General features: G+C 45.0%; 1 protein-coding gene across 9 annotated transcripts in view; it reads left to right on the top strand.

The window, feature by feature from the left end:
• LOC117770555 (MAP7 domain-containing protein 1-like) overlaps positions 1–12,139 on the top strand; it is a 29,741-nt gene extending 17,602 nt beyond the window's left edge. For 2 of the 9 annotated variants that reach the window (XM_034600111.1, XM_034600109.1), the window contains 12 exons: positions 657–761; positions 4,530–4,655; positions 5,531–5,682; positions 6,244–6,386; positions 6,843–7,087; positions 7,258–7,705; positions 8,033–8,213; positions 10,131–10,235; positions 10,313–10,363; positions 10,449–10,503; positions 10,592–10,828; positions 11,503–12,139. In XM_034600111.1, the coding sequence (XP_034456002.1) occupies positions 657–761; positions 4,530–4,655; positions 5,531–5,682; positions 6,244–6,386; positions 6,843–7,087; positions 7,258–7,705; positions 8,033–8,213; positions 10,131–10,235; positions 10,313–10,363; positions 10,449–10,503; positions 10,592–10,828; positions 11,503–11,513 (1,859 nt within the window). In that variant the 3' untranslated portion in view covers positions 11,514–12,139. The remainder of the gene's footprint in view (positions 1–656; positions 762–4,529; positions 4,656–5,530; positions 5,683–6,243; positions 6,387–6,842; positions 7,088–7,257; positions 7,706–8,032; positions 8,214–10,130; positions 10,236–10,312; positions 10,364–10,448; positions 10,504–10,591; positions 10,829–11,502) is intronic. The other 7 variants (XM_034600116.1, XM_034600115.1, XM_034600113.1 and 4 more) reach the window with 6 other exon arrangements.
• The last annotated feature ends 1,979 nt before the right edge of the window (positions 12,140–14,118 follow it).

The raw sequence follows: 14,118 nt of genomic DNA, 5'->3' as shown, positions 1-14,118 counted from the left end.
TCGAGCGGTGCTGCACAGCCTGTGACTCACTGCTCCCACTGACGCAACGCAAGGAAACAGCATTGTGCAGGGTTTGATGTCATGAGGGCGGGTGGGGGGGGACCAGGGGCAGACGAGCCACACGTTAAAACTGCTTATTGGGCCAAAAATTGGTTTTCGGTGCAATCATCTGAACGTGTCACGGAGGCAGTTAACGAGGGGAAACCGAGCTGTTTCATTAGCTGTGAGCTGTGAGCTAATTCCCCTTTTTTCAGACCGTCTTGTTACTTGTGACGGCTTCTTTTTGGAGCCTGAGGTCAACACGAGTTTCTCTCTCCTCCAGAAGTGCCGAGGATCCCGAAACGCGTGTGACAGCGTGAACAAAGGGGGAAAAAGGAGCTTTAAGCAGTTCCTCTTAATGTCACGTCTAACTCTACCACACCCTTCCCATGCTTTCCTCAAAGTTCCTCCCCCCTCCCTCTCTCCCCCCTCTATACGTCTGGATCTAAATTAACCCCACCCTCCTCTATAAACTTTAATGAGAAGCCAGTTTGTGACCTCAGAGCATGGCGAGTCCCCTTGCTCGCCTCCAGAACCGGACCCGGGGGGAGTTCGGTCCTCGCGCCTCGGCACCGCCTTGTGAACAGTTGTTGTGTGTTGCGTTCTCTCCGGTGCAGGCAGATGCTCGGCCTCCACGGTCAACTTGCCGAGACAGGTGGACCCTGTCATTAACAACAGGCTGTCCAAGTCCTCGGCCACGCTCTGGAACTCCCCCAACAGAAGTAAGGACGACCCGACGTCAGTGTCCACCAGGCCTCCTCCTCCTCCTCCTCCTCCTCCCTTCCCCCTCACCCCTTCCTATTCATCCCCTCCTTCCTGTCTCCCTTCCTCTTCCCTAATCTTTATTTTCTTTATCGTCTTTGGTGGACTGCCTGCCTGCCTGTGCTTGGTGACTGGTCATTTACCACCCACTCCCTCCACCCCCCCCCACACTCACTTCTCCAGCTCTGGGTCTCGTGTGCATCGTGGTTTTTAATTTCCGTTGGTGGTTGTCATTGGTTTGAGTCTCCTCTGCATTTTCGATCAGCCTCCCTCTCACCTCGACTCAGCCATATTCTTTGATATGTTTTTTTGGTACGTTTGTTTCATGGGTTCACATCTCGTCTCGACATCTTCTTCTTGTTTTTGATTGTCCCCCCTCCCCCCTCCTCCTCCTCCACTTTACTGTTGGTGGTTTGGTGTGGTGGTGGTCGTATTGGTGGTGGATGTTGCAAATGAACCAAGTACAGCAACTAAATGAAGTTGATTTGTATTATAATACATGTGTTTTTATTTCTGTTTCTTTAATTATTTTACTTAGAGAATATTTCTTGCTTGGTTAGTTATTTACAGTGTATCGCTGCCAACATGACAAACAACATTTGCTCGGTTTCATATTATAACATGAGCAGTTTCTCCTTTGAGCTCACTTTTTATATTTAATTTTATTAGCGTATAGACCTTATATATATCATATATTCTTTTTATATTGTTATGACAATTATTTCCTCATTATTACTAGTTTCTCAATTATTCTACTTTTATAACAAACTTTTCCTGATGTCACATCAATATGTTGCTTTATCAGGAAAGATACTTCAGTATAATTCAGTTTGAAGTATTAAAGAGAAAATCTCTGTGTTGATACGATGTGGAAAAGCTGCTTTAAAATGGGAATTTCTTCATGTTGTAGAATGAAGCTGGTCATGGTGGCAAAAACACACTTGTCTTGATAAATGTAATATATGATTTATCTGGTTTTATCAATCTCATCAGACTCCTGAGTTGAACATAAGCAGCACTGTCTTCATCTCAGATTCGTCACGTCTCATAACATGTGTCATCATCGATGGTATCACCCACAGAGCAGTCAGCAGAGTAGAGACTCACATTTCTTTGCTCCGTCGTCACTAGTACAGATCCTCAGATGCTGCAGGGACACGGAGGAGGAGAACACTATTAGTGCAGGGTCAGAGGGGACGTCAGGGTCGATGTCTCCGGTCTGGAGAGACACTCTGCACAGTCACCAGGGTACCAGTAATAGTTCGGAGGAGGGGGAGGTGACGTTTTACATACGCAGGCATCAATCTACCTGCGGGTGAACAGTCGATCACCAGGCAGCAGCTCAGCCTCATCTTGCCGCATTGGAGAAGGAGGAGGAGGAGGAGGAGGGAAACCACTGTTGCCTAGCAACAGGGAGAGGGTAGTCAGGTTATCGGTTAGTCATAAAACAGGTTGTGAAAAGGATTCGTCCGTTGTACAGCAGAGGTGACGGCCTGTGCTGCAGTCTATGATACAAGGAGGGATTTTAGTGTTTGTTTAACGCATTAAAGCAACAACACAGGTTTTTGTTACGAGAGATAAGACGTCTACACAAACTGGATTCATTAGACCTGGTGTTGAAGGTCCATCTGTTCGTCTCCTATGTTTTCTGTTGTACCTCACAAACACAGGGAATTAACCACATGATGTCAGTCAGTGAGATGTGTTTATTTATTAGGTACAGAACATAGATTGTTTGTAAAGATGGACGACACGTCTCCACTTCCTCCCACTATCCAGAATTGAAGTAAAAATATCCCGGATATGAATGTTGCCATCTTGTGTCGTAGTAGAGATCAGGGGGACGGAGCCCCGGTAGCGAGGTTCCACTGATGCACAGGCTTTTCGTTGCATCAAATAAAACTTACGCCTGCTGCACACTAGAGGATTTTAAAAACTTGCAAGACCACAGACACGACGACAGATGCAACCGATGTTTAATCTTTTAATAGTGAGAATCCGCACCGGAGGACCACACACTTTTAAACAAGCGATTTTTGAGTGCTGATCCTCATACTGTTGCCACAACTCTGTAAAGTACACAACATCTGGTTGGTTACGCTTCCCTGGCTCACTCGCCAAATCGCTGTTCCTCTCATAATAAAAGAAAATCAAAGATTCTGTCCATGACATTAAACTTTGTCTGTAAACTCCTCTCACTACAGGATGATTTGGGCAGAAACCATCTTTGAGAAAAATGTATCGTGTGTTTTAACTTTTTAATGGCCCATGTCCAATCCAGGGTTTATGACCTATACTGCAGCCAGCCACCAGGGGGGCGATACAGATGTTTCGGCTTCACTTATGGGGAGCTGTCAATTCCTCCATCTTTATGTACAATCTACGATATAGAAGTTTTCTTAAGTCAGTTTGAAAATTGATGCTCTCGTTTCTGAAATCCAGATTCTGATGAAAAGAATTTTACGATGTTCTGTGTGAAGAGTCTCACTCTGTGCCGTATATTTGTCTCTCTCTGGTTTCTCGTATTTGTCTCGTGCTTTGTAAAATTCATACACAGGCATCTGCTGCTCTAACAAACAACTGTTGTTGTTTTTCCATCCGTCATTACAATGCATTGGGTTTTATGCTGCTGTTGCTGGATGTCGTATGTGCTGAGTCTTCATCATATGACACTCGGTAACGCAGCATACCTTCAGAACGGTGCTGAGGTCAGAGGAGCGTGTGTGTGTGTGTGTATGTGTGTGTGTGTGTGTGTGTGTGTGTGTGTGTGTGTGTGTGTGTGTGTGTGTGTGTGTGTGTGTGTGTTGCATTCAGGACATACGGCACTAATTCTGAACTCACCAGAAACTGACCGGCCTCTGCACTGCTCTGGGTGTGAGAGAGGTCCAGTAAACGCCAGCCTCTCTGGTGTGTGTGTGTGATGTGTTTGTGTGGTAAGTAATGAACATTAACGTAGGTTTGCTGCCCGGTGTTTTATTCTCCAACGTCTGGGTCTGTGTGCAGGTGAAGGTTTGATTCCTGTATCTTTGGAGTCTGATCACGTCTGATTCGCAGTCTTTGAGTTTCACAAACATTTTGAAGGGAGCATTGAAAGTGTCACTGGATGAGGGAACTTTCAGAGGCTGGAGCTGGAAACAGTTGAGATAAACCTGGGTTTAACTTTTCTTCATCATCAGACAACTTTTCAGTAAACTCCCCGGGTTAATCAAGCGTATTTAGAAAAAGAAAACCAAAGCACACGGGAAACTTTTGAATCCCCACAAAAGGTTGAACTGGTTCAGCCAGTTGACCGAAGTGGAGATGGTTGTGCAGACTCACTATTTTCTCATGGTTATTGGCAACAAAACATGGTCGCACTTATCTTCAGTTTTGCCTCCAGACAAAGTGGATAAACTGCAAACTTGTTTTTCAACTTATATGATATCATACAATACAATAAAATACACCTTTGTTAATCCTTCAGGGCAATTGGACCTGCACTGACAAACCTCCGCTAAATAAGTCCTTAGACTCTCCAGCCTCATTATCCAAATTGGGAATATAGTCTCAGTGATGTTTTCAGCATCATACAAACTCCACTGTGCATCAGACAAAGGCAGACAGGGTGTGAATATGTGTGTAAATGTTTGTGTCTGAGAGAAGAGAGAGGTAAATCTCCTGCAGTGTGTGTGTACGTGTGTGTAGCTGTGTACTGTATTTACGACACTGACGGCGTCCTCTTGTGTCAGCCCGCAGTCTGCGTCTCAGCCCGTGGGAGAGCCGGATCGTGGAGAGGCTCATGACGCCGACGCTGTCCTTCCTGGCCCGCAGCCGCAGCGCCGCCACCCTCCTCAACAGCAGCGACTCCCGTGAGTGTAAGACCCCCCCCCCCCCCCCGACCAGCGTTTACCCACAATCCTCTGTGTGTGTGCAGCGTGCAAAGAGGGAGAGAAACTTTTCATCTCATGTTTTATTGCATTTTATGAAAGGAGAAAAGTTTGAATGGCTCATAACACGCAGTAGTATGTTCCTTCTTTGTTTCTATTTACGTTTTTACAGAGAACCCTTTGGTGATTGTGGTCGAAGTTGATGTTTGTTTCTTAAGAAACATCAGTTGAGATGTTTCACCACAAACTCCTTTTAGTATCACACCACACAGTCTTTATCTGACTTCACCCAGTTAATCAAAAATAGAAACAGACCCTGTGGATTGGTTTTTTCCACAACAGTAACTTTCATCATCGGTTACGGGGTAAATTCTTTGTACGAGTAATCGTTAAGGCTCAAAATGTCAGAAACTGATGAGAAACACAAACCACAGCTTCTCAGATCTAAAAGTTACATCTTAAAAGTCCAAAACACACACACACACACACACACACACACACACACACACACACACACACACACACACACTCAAACAAAACCAGTTAACATTAATATAAAAGAATCAAAATCACACGTGAGAAGCTGAAACCAGCAAATAAAAGAAGCTTTTAATCATTAATCAACTGTTAAAACAGCTGATGAGTTGATTTCTGAGTAAAAAATAAAGGAATAAAATGCATGAATAGATGAAATGAAAAATTGGATTAAGCTTGTGATTGAAGTGCAGTGTGGTGGCTCGTTGTGTGGCCTCTCTCACTCCGCATGGTGTGTGTATGTGTGTGTGTATGTGTGCGTTTGTGTGTGTTTGTGGGCCCTGACCTCGGCCCTGCCGTCGCTCTCTGCATGTTTATGTGTCGCTCAGACTCTCACCACTGCTCCCGTTCAGCCTCTGCCAGTCCGCTGAACGCCAGCTCCCATCACCACCCGCACCAGAACTCTGCCGAGCGCTGGAGGGTCTCCTCCGCCAGCACGCCGGACATCACGCTGCGCCAACGCCGACGAAACTCCACGCCGGTAGGCCGTGAACACAGATTGTATTCATGATGACCCTCATGTACACTTGAATGAATGTGAACTTGACCTTTTGTGGTGTTATCATCTTCTTTGGATGTTTCATGGGTGAAGGAAACAGGAAATAAACAACTGTCTCCCAGGTTGATGATTTAGCATAAAATAACTAATTAAAACCAAACTTACCCAAAAAATTAACACTTTAAAATACACCAGTGGGATAAGAACTACTTAAAATAACAGAAACCATGTTTGACTTTGTAGTTTGGTCCATGTCCCATCCACTAACATGGAGGAGATGGGTTTTATGAGTGTAGCCAGCCACCAAGGGGCAATGGAGATGGATTGGTCAATAGGATGTAGCCAGCTTGTTGAGCTGCCATCAAGTGGTCAAAAACATAGTTTAGATATTAATGTTGTACATTTTATAGTTATTAGAAAAGAATAACATTTACACAAGATATAAACTTTCATTTCTGTTCAGCTGACCAGATGTTAGCAGATGTTTCAGCCCTGTGGCCTGAGGTAACGACTGCTTATTGTTGTGTCACCTCTTTCTTCAAGCTGGACAAGAAGAAGAAAGAGAAGAAAGACAAAGAGAGGGAGAACGAAAAAGAGAAGAACTCGCTCACAAAAGACAAAGTGCAGAAGAAGAGACAGACGACGTCTCCTGCCACCACGACCACAAGATCCAGGCCGGAGACCAGGTACCAGATAACCTGCACCAACATATCTCTAATGTTACATAAATCCTCCATCGAGGACTTAACTAACGTAGGGAGAGAAACAGAGCTGCTGCGTCCTCGTGCTTTACCCTCGGAGCAGGTTAATGTCTGACAGATGGTCCAAGGCTCGATAATCAAACCTCTTAAAGAGACTCTGCTGGACGCGGTTCAGTCAGCCGTCGGCCGACAGCAGGTGTGTTTGTGCGGCAGTGAGGAGCTGGTAGACAGAATGGGGTTTTCCTGACTGATGCTTAAAACAAATATGTCTCCCTGCCTCCCCTCTTCTCACGTTACACCCCCCCCTCTCCCCTCAGTCCTTGGCGAGCGAATGTGGGGTTTCAGATGGAGTCGCTCGTTGCTTCCACATGACCTAGTTATGGGAGCCTCATTACCTTGATGCTCCTATCCCATCTCATCCCAACTTTCTCTCCTCCTCAGCACCCAGAAGCTGAAAAACAGACCTCCGTCGCCGGCCGCCCCCAAAAGTCGGCCCCTGTCGCCTTTAGTGCCAGCAGCAGCAGCGGGCTCCAAGACTCCCACGGGTAAGAAGACACCTACTGGCACCAAGACCCGACCTAAACGGGCCCAGACGCCCGCCAGGGTACAGCCGCAGACGGTCACAGCGGTCGCCGTGGAAACCGGCCACGAGCCCCAGCAGCCCGACACAGCCGAGGAGAAAAAGAGTGAGTGTTGCCCTCCAAGCTTCAAGGTGACCTGTGTGTATAGCATTAACTGGTTTTGCCAGCTTCACTCTTGTAGCCCAGACGTTAACCTACATATTACAGTGGTTTCAGAAAACAGAAGCATCATCTCTCCTCCTCCTCTTCGTCGTCTCTCTCTCTCTCTCTCACAGACTCCGGTAACGTTCCTGCCATCGTGGTGTCCTCAGCTCGGCTTTCACCTACTTCCCTCTGCCCACCGGCAGCTTCCCCTTCTGCAGTGCCAAGTGTAGAGCCGACTGCCTCAGCTGCGTCTCCTGCAGCAGCCTCCACCAGAAATCCTGCTCCCTCTGCTGCACCCACCGCCGCTGCCAGTACCCCCACCACAGCCACCGCCGCTGCCAGTACCCCCACCACAGCCACCGCCGCTGCCAGTACCCCCACCACAGCCACCGCCGCTGCCAGAACCCCCACAACCACCACCGCCGCTGCCTCCAGTCCAGCTGCCCCGGCCAACAAGCCGTCAGCGGGCACCAACAACCAGGAGGAGGCAGCTCGGGCCCTGACCGAGAAACGTCGTCAAGCCCGAGAGCAGCGGGAGAGAGAGGAGCAGGAGCGTCTGGAGCAGGAGGAGAAGAACAGGTCAGAGGACAAAATCACAGAAACACCCGATAACATGTGATTTCTTTAATTCACAATGCTGCAGTTCTCATGTCCTTGAAAAATAGTGAAAAATAAGAATCTCCATGAAAGACAGGCTCCATTTCAATTCAAATAAACAAATCGAATGAATGATTCTGATTTGTAATTAATTTGAAGCTCTGTTAATGTCATTTATGAATCATAATTTCTTTAGGTTGATCTGATTTGTTCTGCACTGACTAAAAACATCTCTAGAAAATTCTCTCATGTGCAAAGTGTGAAGTTTAGAATCCCACAAACCTTCATATATCACAAACATCTCTCCAGGATCCTGCGGGAGGAGGCGATGGCCCGGGAGGTCGAGGAGCGGAAGCGCAGGGAGGAGGAGGCTCAGTTCATGGCCGAGCAGCAGCGTCTGAGAGACGAGGTCCAGCGAGCTCAGGAGGAGAAGGAGGAGCAGGAGAAAGCTAAAGCCGAGCAGGAGGAGAACGAGAGGGCGCAGAAACAGGTCAGTCATCAGGAACTGAACAACATGTGTGGACACCTCACAAGCACCACGTTGTTCCTAAACTTTAGTTTCCACGTTTCTCAAAAGGTCCAGAACAGTTTCAAAATGGACCTTGTGATGATTTAATGTAAAGCATGTGAACTCACTGCCGATATCTACTGGGAATTGAACCCTCAACCCTGCATTAAACTCTGCTCTCGGTGAAACGGATCATCGCTTCCAGTCAACTGTAAATACTCTGTGAAATCACTGAAAACCCTCTCATCTCCATTAACCAACACCAATCCCAGTGATCCCCACATGCAGTAAGCCCATTAACCATCTGTGGGAAGATTAATGCATACGAGCCATTGAGAGTGAGTGTGTGTGTGTGTGTGTGTGTGTGGGGGGGGGGGGAGCCCAAACATCAGGCCTCTTGCTCTGACTCCCTCACCCCCCGACTGTCTGGCATCTGGGCAGATTAGACGGGGGGGTTACGTGCTGCAGCCACGGGGCGATGTGTGTCATGTGATCGTCAGAGAGCCCCTTGTCTGCCTGGGCAGATGCCAGCTGGTGACCTTCATAATAACGCTGATGAGCGGAGGCCGCAGGGAGCCATTGTGATCCGGGGAGATAGTGACAGGCCTGTGTCGCCTTCGCCTCGCGCACACTCGTCCTCCGCAGTGGGCTGATGGTCGGATAAGCAGCGCCCGAAGCACTGGCTCGACTCGCCTCTCGCCCTCAATCAAACCATTGTTCCAACCACCACGACAGGGAAACTCGCTCGGGACTGGAGTGGCCTCTTGCTTTTTTTAGATCTCACTTCAGATGAAGAGTGGTGAAGAAGAGTAGTGCTCGCTGTGTGGAAACTGTCTGATAACAGGGGGGGGGGGGAAACCTCAGTGAACTGGTAAACGTGAGAAACATCAGGCTGCAGCTGCTCAACCCTCGACAGATGTGATTCACACACACGTCATCATTTCTGTTTTCATTGCAGACTCGACACATCTGTACTGGATCTAAATACCCAGTGAAGCACTTAATGGTGTCACTGATACAATAGTTTGTTTCTGTCCTCCCTCGCTCTGACTGACATGATGGTCGAGTCAGAGACCTTCTACTTCCTGTGGCTGACCTCACAACAGTGGCAGATCCAGCTGCTCTGGGGGTTTTTCATTTTATAAAAATTGTGCTACCCTCAATTTGTCTGATTTTGCAAAACCTATACACACACACACACACACACACACACGCACACACACACACACACACACACACATTTTCTAAATCATTTTCAGACCAGACACAAAAGAAGTAGGAAATCTCTCCCCCTCTGAGAGAGACGCCATCAGGAGATAACCGATCTTCTTGATAAAATTACACCACATGTCATGTGTGTCAGTGAAGACTCGAGCCAGTGAGGACAGAGTTCTGTCATCACAGAGGAGGAGAGTAAAACTGAACCCAGCGTCTGACCCTAACATCTGCAGCCGCCATGTTCCTGCAGGGTTTTAACACCATGTGACCCGGCGACGTTCTGCAGCGCCAGTGAAAAGTCGTGGAAAGTTTCTAACCCATCAGGTGTTTGTTTATGTCCAGGATGCATCACTTTATATCAGTGCTGCATCAACCATGAAACTGCAGCACAAACCACAGACAGCTGAGCACTTGCTGCCTCCTGGTGGCCACAAGTGATCATAGAGGAAGAACAGCAGCATGCTACGACACTATGATCATAGATTTTTAAAAGGATGAACTTTAGTTATTGCTTTATTGTGGCGTATTTTTTGTGAGAATAATAAAATGCAGGTTTCCATTGACAGTGACTGACATGCTGCTGCTTCTTGTCTGCAGCTGCATTGACGTCATGAAGTTCAAACTTGACGAATTGGTTTTATAGTGAAACTTCATTCCCGTGTTTTTGTTTTCTTTGTGCAGAGGGAGGAGGCCGAGGCAAAGGCCCGTGAGGAGGCCGAGCGTCAGCGCATCGAGCGGGAGAAACACTTCCAGAAAGAAGAGCAGGAGCGACTGGAGAGGAAGAAGGTGAGGAAGAGGAGAAGAAAATCTGTGCACTGCATGACACGTGTCACACTTGACTAACTTATTGATCTCTCCCTCAGCGCCTTGAGGAGATCATGAAGAGGACTCGGAAGAGTGACGCAGGAGAGAAGGTCAGCCAGCGGGATTCACTTTAAACTGGAAAACTACTAAACTTCATCTTGTCTCGACGTAACCTTTTGTTCTTTGTTATCACAGAAGGACGTCAAAGCTTCTCCACAGGTCAACGGCAAAGACACAGAGCTCAATAAAGGTAACGTCACCTCTCATGAGGAGTGAAGTGATGATGTTATTAACCAAGATCCTATGAGCTCATTCATTTTTCCCTCCTCTCTCTGCAGCTCCTGGAAACCTGCAGAGCCCCAGTGCAGTCGTGAATGGCGTCCAGGCAACCGCTCACCAAAATGGCGTCTCAGCCAACGGGGAGGCGGCGGACTTCAAGGAGATCATCAAGCTGAAGAACGGCAGCAACCCCGGTCAGCAGCAGAGTGGGCTGGTGGGCGAGCCCATCCTGGCGTTCGAAGGAGGAGATCCCTTCCTGATGAAGACGAGCCCGATGAAGCCTCAGCATGTCGCAGGTACGGTAAAAATAAAAAGAACTACGGACAAATATATGAAAATGGAAATGAAAACCTGCCCTGTCTCACAATATTAAACAAAATGAGAAAAGGATTTCAGGATCTGCCCCCTGAGACAGATCTGCACCAAGATGTAATGTTTGTTTCTTGGGTCACGCTCCAGCTCTCCACCAAGTTTTATGGAAGCCAATTGAGTAGTTTTTGTGTAATCCTGCCAACTAACATAATAACAAAGCAGTAACAATAATACAAAATGATGATGATAATGATGATGATTATTATCACCTGGCAAAGGGCATAAGGAGGGAGGTTCAAAAAATATAATAATAAAAACAAGAATAACAATCATCATCATCATCATAATAAGAATGATAATAGTTATAATAACATATTTATTAATCTATTAAATTAAATAATATATTACCTCCATAATAAAACCACTATGATAATAATCTTATAATCACAACAACAGTCTTACAAAACAATAACAATTGAACATAAAATAGAATTGAAAAGAAAATAGGACAGAAAAATGTAATGATATTTGTCCTTGTCTAGTCGCCATCATTTTTTATTTAGATGATGATATTGACAACAATAATAACAATCAGTTATCGTGCATATTATTCTCTCGTTCACCTCTGTTCCTCCGTCCTGTCGTCTTCCCCCTGCAGAGGTCCTGTGAGTCCCCGCACATCCAATGGAGACGCGCCTTATGTCTCCGCTTGAGCTACGAGATTTCATGCCTCACCACAGCGGCTTACAAACTGAGTGTGCCAAACAAACTGCGCTGAATCCACATCGACAGTATCTGCCGCGGAGGATAACGAGGAGGAGATAAACTCTGCCCTGGAAGAAGAAAGTACTCATCCGAAATATATATATATATATATATATATAAATATATAAATAAAAAAAAATCTACAACAAGTATTCTCTGTCTTCACCGCGTGTTCTGGTGCAGCATTCGTCAGGTTTTATTGAAACGTCACAAGCAGATTTTACAGTGCACCTTAAAGATGACTGACTGTGCAACAAATTTTAGAAAATACAGCGTCAGATCCTGGAAATACATACTATTCAACAGTGGCTGTTATTATTACTGTTGTTCTGATATTGTTATTGTTATATCTTACGTTGAACAATGTGTGTGTGAGTGTGTTTGTTGTTTTTGTCTTGAATTACTGAGTTATTTAACATGAGGAGCATCGTAAGGACTGGCCACAGACAGTGTATGTAAATGTGTAATGAGCCCGGCTGCCTCGGCCTCCTGCTGCAGGAGATCTGTGAAATAAAGCTTTATGAAAGGGACCCGCCTCCGAGCGTTCATTGAAATTAAGACCTCACACAACTTCTGTGCACACAGTGAAAATACTACCACTGCTCATATGAATCCATGATAAAAGTCTAGTTATTTTGTAAATATCAGTCTCCTGGTGCGGTTTTTAATTTCTCTGATTTCAGTGGCGAAAAGTCAGTAAGTACATTTACTCAAGTACTTTACTTAGCTACAAATTTGCAATATTTGTACTTCAGTATTTTCATTGTGTACCACTTCATGCTTCATTTCTAATGGAAATATTTTACTTTTTACATCTGTCTATGGTAATTAGTTGTAGTTTGTTGCGTACAAAACATATGATGAGATTATAAAATGTATTAAATGTCAGCATTCAAGTCATTATGCTTTGATAACTGCAATCCAACAATAAAATGATTCTAAAATGGTTAATTCTTCATGATGACTACATTTACATTTTTGGTTAAAGCATATTTCAATTGATATTTAATTAAAATGTGGAATGCAGGACTTTTAGTTGCACTTGTAACAGTATTAATAATATGTGTATTTGTCATTTTTTATTATTTATGATCTCACTATTTTTACTGGAAAACTTTTGAGTGGTTCTTCCATAACTGAATTTAATCATAGATTTTAGATAACATTATCAACAGACTGTGCTCACACCAGAAGAGGGCAGCACTCATGAAACTGAGATTCACATGTTAAATTTATCAATCTACTGTTTTACTCCCCAGTCAAGTTCCTGAAGGCTTTAATGCTTTTTCAATTTTTCTGCACCAATAAACACAACTTCACAATCCGTGTGGTGAATGTAGATTATAACTGAGGTGGGAAAAGTTCAGAAACACACAGTTAATTTATGTATTTCTGTGCTAATCTAAGATATTTGTTTAGAAGCAGAGCACTGGAGTCCATTTCTATATCGACTCAACATTTGCCTATTTATTCTATGGCCACGACTGCTAAAAGACTGTTGTTCAAAAATGAAGATCAGTTCAAACCAGTAAGAGGCCTCTCGACCTAACACAAGTTAATATGGTGTAGTTCTTAGACTTGTTTTATATGTTTTTAGATTGGAAACAACTTTCTTAAAAACCTTTTTTATGTCATTTTCATATAATACTTGCATTCTTGTCTGTGTTTGACAGTGAGTGGGTGTCTCTGTGAAGCAGGTTCTTCTCTGTGAAATAGCCAACTGGAGCAGGATCTGACTGGTTCTGTGTTTTTCAGCCGGCACTGTTTGTTTGCCTGCGGCTCCGAGTGGCACAGAGAAGAGACTCCGAGGTGAAGTCCGGCCAAAGGATCAAAAGTGCGTGCGTGGGATTTCAGGTCCACTTGCTATGATGCCACTCTAGCGATCAAATATTAGACGCTTTGTGGTCACTCTTGTCTTCACCTCGTCTCTTGGTAACTTTGTCCTCAAACAGAAATCTCACGGCTGCAGCAGCCAATCAGCTTCGGCCACAGAGCATCTGCCACAGGGACGAGAGGATATCAAATGTCCAACCAAATACACAGGAGCTTGTTTCACTGGGACCACGCTGCCATTTGGTACAGAGATGTGATCCTGGACCTGTTGTTTGTATCTGTTTACTTTGGTTTGGGTGGTGATTTTATAAATAGAGAGGTTAGTCACCATATGATGCAGACAGAGAGTCTCTCATCATCAGTTCACATTGTGAATAATCTGAATCCACCTGCTTCTCTGTCTGAGTAGAAATACACTGTTCTGTTCCATTGTTTACCAAATATCTTATATGTTTACATGACAACGTGACTCAGGTTCCATTACGTTCACATTCAGGTGGTTTGTATGGTGTGAAGGACTGAACTTCATCTTTCCAAGTTTCGAGTTTATCACTGGCATCAAGAGTTTTAGTATCTGGACTGAAGAGCAGTGGTTTTAAATTTCAGATATATGTTAGATCAGGTACCTTAACACGTTCATAAATAAAGATTTTATCCTGAGATTAACTTCTTGTTC

The sequence above is a fragment of the Hippoglossus hippoglossus genome, chromosome 11, assembly GCF_009819705.1.
Source record: "Hippoglossus hippoglossus isolate fHipHip1 chromosome 11, fHipHip1.pri, whole genome shotgun sequence".
Taxonomy (NCBI): domain Eukaryota; kingdom Metazoa; phylum Chordata; class Actinopteri; order Pleuronectiformes; family Pleuronectidae; genus Hippoglossus; species Hippoglossus hippoglossus.
This window is presented reverse-complemented; position numbering and strand designations above follow the sequence as displayed.